Source organism: Lupinus angustifolius, chromosome LG08 (genome assembly GCF_001865875.1).
Source record: "Lupinus angustifolius cultivar Tanjil chromosome LG08, LupAngTanjil_v1.0, whole genome shotgun sequence".
Classification (NCBI taxonomy): Eukaryota; Viridiplantae; Streptophyta; class Magnoliopsida; order Fabales; family Fabaceae; genus Lupinus; species Lupinus angustifolius.
The window spans coordinates 8,461,523-8,470,769 of record NC_032016.1 but is presented as its reverse complement, the minus strand read 5'-3'; the positions used below and the strand labels follow the sequence as shown (position 1 = coordinate 8,470,769).

The 9,247-nt window shown below is 28.4% G+C and overlaps 1 protein-coding gene across 1 annotated transcript; it reads right to left on the bottom strand.

Moving 5' to 3' along the window:
• LOC109354175 lies at positions 1,558 to 2,039 on the bottom strand. The gene has a single exon (XM_019596519.1). The coding sequence runs from the start codon at positions 2,021 to 2,023 to the stop codon at positions 1,580 to 1,582; it is 444 nt and encodes a 147-aa protein (XP_019452064.1). The 5' UTR covers positions 2,024 to 2,039; the 3' UTR covers positions 1,558 to 1,579.

Below are 9,247 nucleotides of genomic sequence, written 5' to 3'. Positions count from 1 at the left end.
AAATAAAATATATAAATAATGCATTAGAAATACATGCAATTTGAAGGGAATTTTTTAAAATTAGTGTTAACAAATAAACATAGAATAAAACAGTATAATATAGTAATATGTAAAAGTCTAATATTAGTAGGGGTGACTCCAAAAAATGCTATTTGAACATAAATTTATTAAATGATTTATCATTTTAGATATAAATCAGTGTTGTGAGAACCAGACCGAATTGGGCGATCCAGCTGGCTTGACCATTGACCGGACCTGAAAACGGCTTTGGTTTACATTCTTAACCAAATACGAGTTGGACTACTTTTAACCGGTGAAATTCTGGTCTGATCGTGTTAAACCGGTTAAACCAGAATAATCTGGGAAGTAAATTAGACGGTTCACTTAAAATTTTAAAAAATAGAACATTGCTCTAATATTTTGTTTTACTCTAATCCAAAAAAGATGGAGAGATGCTACTTCGATATAATTATAGATAATTATTAATTATACAAACTTTAACATTTATATATATTTATAAATAAAAATTATTAATTATATAAAAAATTATTCAGTCCGACCAAACGATTTAATAGTTTAAACAAGTTAAACTTATCCATAAATTAATATTAAAATTTTTCAAGTTAACATTATTTCATAATTATGTATTACATTTTGCTCATTTTTATTACTGTTTTGAATAATTTAACATGAATTAAGAAGTTGATTAATATAGTTATTCGCATTAAATTCATCAACATATTTGAGAAAAATCCTATAAAAATGGTCGACATCAAATTCTCAAAAAGTCTTGTAAAAATAATTGAGAATTTTTTTATATTGAATGATATATACTAGTTATAGAGAATATAGTTACTCATATTTTTTGTGTTTATAAGTTTTAATTATATACTATTGTATTGAGATAAAAATATCCCTCTATCCCATGAAGATTTCGGGGAATGAGATGCACAACATTAAACTAGTTTTTGGAAGAAAAAAATGTGACAGATTCTTGGTGTGAATAACTTCGTACGAAAATACAGTCGAAAAATTTGGTGAAAATAATAAATTAGTAATAAAGGGTAAAAACTTTAATGTTTTTTTCTTTCTAAAACGTTAAATTAGTAATAAGGGGACATAAACATGACAGATTCATGAAGTCAATATTTCAAATTTCATTTATTATCTATCGCTTCTTATATGTTATTTACATATCAATTTTTGATAATACATATTCGCTATAAATGTAAAAACTCCACTATTTTCTCATTATAAAATGCCCTCTTATGTAAAAATGTACATATTATAAAGTGATAATAAATTATTATTTTTATAAAATAGGTTTTAAATTAGTACTTTAAGTCTTTAAAGAATCAAAATTGGGAGAGATAACATGGACACCCAAGCATTACATAATGAACGATAAGGGAACCAGCACAATTTTAGGAATACTAGCCGAATGTTAAACGTGACCGAAATCTTAGTAATTGATAATATAACGTTGTGTTGAAATATAGAACATCAAGGAAACTTATCTCTATATCAGTAGATACATTATTCTTTTTTTTTTCTTTTGAAGAAGGAAGAAACAGTACAATCATTCATATGTCCAACTTGCATACTTAGTCCACTTCACCTTATTCCAACTCTTGTATGCACCATCTGCTCTAATTGACCAATATACATTAGGATGACCTGAATCTACTCGAGGATCATAAACTACAGCATCAATAATCTTTTTTCCAGAGATAAATAAGCATTTTCGAAAACTGGTATTGTAAACATGACCAAAAGGTTTTCCATGCTCTAAGCCACATTCAGATGTTTCACCGGTGCCAATGAAGGACAACCTATCTGGCCAATTAGGAGGCAAGTCATTAGAAAATTCAAGGAAAAGTATGTTGATATTACTGCTATTTGGGTTCTTCTGGTTTTCACCAAGAGGTAATGCAATTGACCTACTTGGACAATCTGCAAAACTTGTGGAACTAAAACACAGAATGAGGAGAACCAAGAGGGACATGTATATTGAAGTAGACATTTTGTTGAGATTGGTTTTACACTCTTCCACACACACTCACTATATATACATATATTACTTTGACCATTTGTATATTACCATTACAATAGAACCATTTATAATCTCTATTACTTTGACCATTTGTACGTTATTTATAGTATTACTTTATCGTTCTACTTAAATAAAATTTAACAAATATTGTTTGTCAATATTTTATATCATTTTATTAAAAACATAGTAATATATTATTCTATTCATATTATTTATTTATTTATTTAGTATTGTAATAATAATATACCTTTAAGTTTGTTGCCTGGGACACGCTAGGTTCACCGAAAAAAATTAAAGCTTAATTAATAAATAAATATGTTTAAATTTTTTTGTTACAAATTTTCAAGTTAGCATTGTTTTTAGATTTTCAATGCCAAAAATTGGGTACATATATTTTTGTCTTATATTTTGGTATTTATAATAATTCATACTCGTTATGTATTACATTTTGCTCATTTTTATTATACTCTCTTGAAAAGTTTAACATGAATGAAGAAGTTGATTGATATAGTTATTCGCATTATATTCATAAACAATGAGAAATATTTTTAAGGAATTATCCTTCATTAATGACATTCTTTCTGTTCTCTCTCAATTACTATTATGAGGGTATTCTTTCATTCTATAGGTAAAAAACTAATTTCTTTTAAAATGTGTGGTAGTCTTTTTCAACAAATATTGCTCTTAGAAATTAAATTTTTAACTCTTTAGTCTTTTTGATGTTCTAGCATACCTATACTATTATATCAATGTATTGTTAGTCTATATTATATCTTTTAATATTTAAGATCATGCATACATAGTCCAAAAAATTATTAAATGACGTTGAATTTTGATAGAATTTGACAAAAAGAAACACATTTAATCCACATTGGAAACTAAAATAAAAAATGAGGTTTATAAGATGAGTAATTTTTTTTAAAGCAAGTGTGCAAAAGCACACAATATATTAACCAAAGGAGATCATACAAGTTACAAGTTTCTAAATCTATAGTTTGGAAGGCCTAATAAGTTCCTATTGAACTCATTAAAGATAATCGTAGGGATAGAATTTGAGGAAAAATTTGATCTATATTTAGCCGCATGAGATGCCAACTTATCAGCACAAGAATTTCCTTCTCGATAGATAAGAGAAATTTTCCAAGTCATGTAATCCAAGATTATTTTGCAGGAAGACCACTCATTGTGTAAGGACCAAGGAGGTTTAGATTTGCTAATAAAAATGTCCATAACCAGCACTGAATCCACTTCCAATCACAGATGCCACCACCCTCTTTTGTATGCCTTGTTTACTGCTTTAATTGCCGAGAAAAGCTCTGCATGAAGAGCTGTTTGAATGCTCAAGTAACAAGATGAGTAATGAAGAAGGATAAAATTATAAAATATAAATATATATTGAATGTTTAAAACATTAAAAAAATATGAAACCAGTTTGTGAACTTGTTATATTTCTCTTCCCACTCAACGAATAAGGGCGTCTTTGTATAAAAATTAATAATAATTATTTTAAAAAAATTGTAAAGAATCCTATAAAAATGATCAAAATAAAATCTTCACACCCCTAAGTTTGAGTAAAATTACACAAATCACCCATCTATTATTTACACATACAAAAAAACCCTAGTTTTTATACATATCTTATACTAACTACCCCTCTATGATTAATAAGTGTGATTTTTTGAACAAAAAAGGTGATAAGTGTAATTAAGTTAAACAAAATATGATATATTGTGGAAACAAATATAAATAGTATTCAAATCAATACATTTCATTATTTTTTGTTCGTTAATGTGTAGTATACGAGTGATTTAAATATGTTCTTAGAATTATTTATGCATCTTATATTGAACCAAAAATAATGAAAATGTATTGACCCATATACTATTTGGAATTATCTTCATAATATATCATATCTTGTTTAACTTAATTACATTTAGCATCTTTTTGCTTAAAAGATCATACTTCTTTATCATACATGGGTAGTCAATGTAATGTATGTATAAGAGAATTTTTTATAGGTGCAAAAAATAGAGGGATGATATGTATAATTTTACTAAAATTCAGGGGGTATTATTGTAATTTACTATTGAATTAAAAATCATTCTATATTTAATCGAATTAATATATTAGTAAATTGCATTTACTTTCTTGCTTTTAGTAAAATTATACAAATCAATCATCTTTTTTGCACATATACAAATATTCATAATTTATATACATATATTATACTAACTATCCATGTATGAAAGATGAATATAATCTTTTACATAAGAAAATGGGCAATGGGTATAATTTTAAGTTAAAATTCAAGGGATGTGAGTGTAATTTACTCCTAAGTAGTTGTATATTAGCCAAAAATAATTTGATCATATGTAAGTTTGGATAATGAAGATCAATGAAAAAAATCATGAAAGTTCCAACTTTCTTGGAGCTCTGCTAGGGCTTATTTCCAACTTCTCCGGATCTTCTCCAATCTCATCATGACCTCTCCCCCTCCTCTCATTCCTTGGTCTTTCTTAGGTGACATGCCAGATCTGTCGCATAAGCTCAAGGCAAATGCTCATTCTCTCCCAAAACCTTCTTTTCTTCAAGCTCTTAAGGGCTCGGGTGAGGTTTCCATTTCACAGCTTCCCCTCCCTTGTGTTAAGGGAGATGCAATAGCCATTAAAATCCCAGAGGCAGAGTACCAAGCTGGATTACAGAGATGCAAAAACCATTTACATGGTAGAATTATCCTCTCAAAAGGAGACCAGCCATTAAAGTTCCCTGAACTCAAAACCAAACTCTCTTCTCTCTGGGCACTGGCGGGAAAATGGAACATGATTTCACTGGGCAGGGGTTTCTATGATTTCTCATTCTCTTCAGGAGAGGATATGAGGAAGGTGTGCTCAATAGGATCCTGGAATCTCAAGCCAGGAATCCTAAGACTCTCACTATGGACACCTGACTTCAACCCCTCCCTTCAAAAGATCACACAATCTTAGTGTTGGGTTAAAATCCTAGGACTCCCCCAAGAATATTGGAGTCCTACGATTATATTCTCAATAGCAGGAGGAGTTGGCACCCCTATCTCCCTGGATGAGGCAACAAAAAATAGATCCTTTGGTCATTATGCAAGAGTGCTAGTGGATATCAACTTAAAGAACTCTCTTCCTGACCAAATTTTGGTGGAGAGGGAGGGGTTTGCGTTCTTTGTATCCATTGTAGTGATGATCATTTTCATGATATCTTATCTCCAAGTAATGAAGTATATAAGTACCAACTCCTTTTCTCATCGACGATCATTCTAATGATGATTATACCATTGAGTTCCCTTTCAACCGATGATCATTCTGGTGGTGCTTTTTTCTCTCGCTCATTGACAAATTATATTAGCGATGAATTATATTAGTTATAACTGCATTTCATATCGATGGTTATTTCGATATTGATTATATATACAGATTTTGCAGTTCACAATATTGTTCATCAATTTTTGTATGGAGCCCATATATCTAATTATTTGGTTATTTTTTTCATTTTTAAGGAATTATTTATAATAAGCTTTAGCTTGAGGAGCACGTTAGGAGATTTTTAGATTGACATAGAATTATCCTATCTAGGATTTAGTTAGCTTCATTTTATCTACAATTTATATTTATCTTGTTAGTTATTATTTGGATCTATCATTTATAACAACTTTTATCTATATAATAAATTAATTGGACTAACTCATATTTAAGTTTAACCATTCTTTTTTTTTTTTTAAAACAAAGGTGTCAACACACTCGGAAACATATTAAAAGTGGAAAACCACTACAAGCCCCTAAACCTATAATTAGGTAGCAACAACAGATTTCTATGGAAATCATGCAACAAGAAGGAAGGAGGTGAATCCCACCAATAATCCAATCTATAAATTACCCCAAAATTAGCAAGTTTATCCGCACAAGCATTCCCTTCCCTAAAGATATGGGAAACTTGCACTTGCATATCCATCATTAACCTTTTGCACTTGCTCATAAGGTTACTTAACTTCCAAGGCACCGGTTTATTGCCCTTGAATATGTCCACCACCGCAGTTGAATCACATTCTAACCAAACAAAGAACCAACGTTTAGAATGAGCCATTTGGATAGCCATAATAGCAGCTAGAACTTCAGCAAAGATAGAGTCTTGAATGCTGAAATATGAAGCAAAGCAACCCAAACACCTTCCCTTGCCATCCCTACCATCCTAGACTTCCACAAAACATAGGTTTTGTTGTACTAAAATCCTCATCATTGATTGTTTAAGGATTTAATCACATACTTGTATAATGATAAATTATTGTATTCATCATACAAAATTATAAAATAATATTGTTCTATAGATTTATTAGATTTTTTATTATGAATCGAGTCAACTGATCTAATTAATAACTTGGTGATCCGATAAGTGATTTGTTGACCTAGTACCTTGGCTCAGTCAATGATCAATCCAAGTTTAAAAATAATGCAGAATAATAGTCCATTGTTAAAGTAGTTTTTTATAATGGTTACTTATTTTCTCATAACTCTCACACCAACAAATAATGGTTAATAAAAATATATTTTAGTACGGTTAAGAGTATTTATCACCTTTTTTGGTAAAGAATTAATATCTTTTAGGATACGTGGTTATCCTTTCAACAAGTGTCCTTCTAAGTAATTGAATTCTTAACCTTGAAGATCCAGATCCAGTAGGACCTTTAATAAAAGTATATTTTGATAATGGGTGAGTTGGTAACTAACCAAATCAATAAGATTTTTTTAATAAGGAGTAATTAATATGAAATAGTGAAAGAAATATTTTGACTATTAAGTAATTATTATTATAAATAAACCACCAAATTAAGAATAATTAAAATATTTTTAATAATAAATTTCAAACACGTTTCTTTTAAATAAAGAATTAAATTTACAAGGATGCATTTCCTCTAGTGGAGAACTAGTACAATAGACTACCAAGGCCAAGTATATATATTAGAGTGTGAAGTGAAAAACAAAATATCAAATATCAATTGGTGAAACAAAATGTCTACTTCAAATCAAGTAGGAGTATCCTTAGTGCTTCTTGTCTTAGTGTGTCTCAACATTTCACCAGACCTTCAAGCATTGGCCATAAACATAACCTCTATTGAAATTCATAATGAATTACCCCCTGGCTCACAATTCTACTTCATTAGTAGCTTCCAACAAGACAAGTACTATTTGCAACCTGGACAAACATACACCAAAGTCATCAATGTTTATGCCCAAGATTGTCTAATGGTGTATGATTATTGGTGTGCTAGATTCTTTTTGTATGATCCTAAAATTGATTCAGGACACAATAGCGTATTTTGGTCAGTAAGAGTGGATGGTATATATCATAGTTGGGATAACAAGAATTGGGATAAAAGGACAGATTGGATACACGGTTGTTGATTTCTCCACCCTCATGAGTCTCCTCTTTTACCACTACCAACAATATCTATGTATGTTTTACATATATTATTATCAATAATAATAAATTGTGGCTGTATCCAGCTTTCCTGCTTTTATTTCCTTTCTTTCTTTATTTTTGAGTTTCCCTTTTAATGAAATATTTAATATCTTTCTTAGTCACTTGTCTATTCACCAAAAAATAAATTATTATTCTACTTTACCTCCTTTAATATGAAATTGCCATAGTGAATACTATGTAAATTAAAATAGTTCATAGAAGAGTTTATAAAAAATAAATATTAATATGACTCAACACTCAAAAAGATGTACCCACAAAAAAAAAACTCAAAACGCTAGTATTATATAAAGGCGGATATATTTGTTAAATATTTAATGGAAAACTTATATATATATGCATAAAAGTTAAAATAATAAAATGATGATAGATAATGATTATGAATTCTAAATAATATTTAAATTATATGATTAAAAATTTAAAAATAAAAACAATATGAATAAACCATCTTAGATAGAGGTAATATATTATAAAATGATAATAGAAAATAATTTTATTTTTTATAAAATATAAACAAATATTTATAAGGTTAATATTTTATTATAGTATTGCTTTGAATATATAAAAAAGTTAGGACGCAAATATTTAAAAACACAAAAGTAAAATAAAATATATAAATAATGCATTAGAAATACATGCAATTTGAAGGGAATTTTTTAAAATTAGTGTTAACAAATAAACATAGAATAAAACAGTATAATATAGTAATATGTAAAAGTCTAATATTAGTAGGGGTGACTCCAAAAAATGCTATTTGAACATAAATTTATTAAATGATTTATCATTTTAGATATAAATCAGTGTTGTGAGAACCAGACCGAATTGGGCGATCCAGCTGGCTTGACCATTGACCGGACCTGAAAACGGCTTTGGTTTACATTCTTAACCAAATACGAGTTGGACTACTTTTAACCGGTGAAATTCTGGTCTGATCGTGTTAAACCGGTTAAACCAGAATAATCTGGGAAGTAAATTAGACGGTTCACTTAAAATTTTAAAAAATAGAACATTGCTCTAATATTTTGTTTTACTCTAATCCAAAAAAGATGGAGAGATGCTACTTCGATATAATTATAGATAATTATTAATTATACAAACTTTAACATTTATATATATTTATAAATAAAAATTATTAATTATATAAAAAATTATTCAGTCCGACCAAACGATTTAATAGTTTAAACAAGTTAAACTTATCCATAAATTAATATTAAAATTTTTCAAGTTAACATTATTTCATAATTATGTATTACATTTTGCTCATTTTTATTACTGTTTTGAATAATTTAACATGAATTAAGAAGTTGATTAATATAGTTATTCGCATTAAATTCATCAACATATTTGAGAAAAATCCTATAAAAATGGTCGACATCAAATTCTCAAAAAGTCTTGTAAAAATAATTGAGAATTTTTTTATATTGAATGATATATACTAGTTATAGAGAATATAGTTACTCATATTTTTTGTGTTTATAAGTTTTAATTATATACTATTGTATTGAGATAAAAATATCCCTCTATCCCATGAAGATTTCGGGGAATGAGATGCACAACATTAAACTAGTTTTTGGAAGAAAAAAATGTGACAGATTCTTGGTGTGAATAACTTCGTACGAAAATACAGTCGAAAAATTTGGTGAAAATAATAAATTAGTAATAAAGGGTAAAAACTTTAATGTTTTTTTCTTT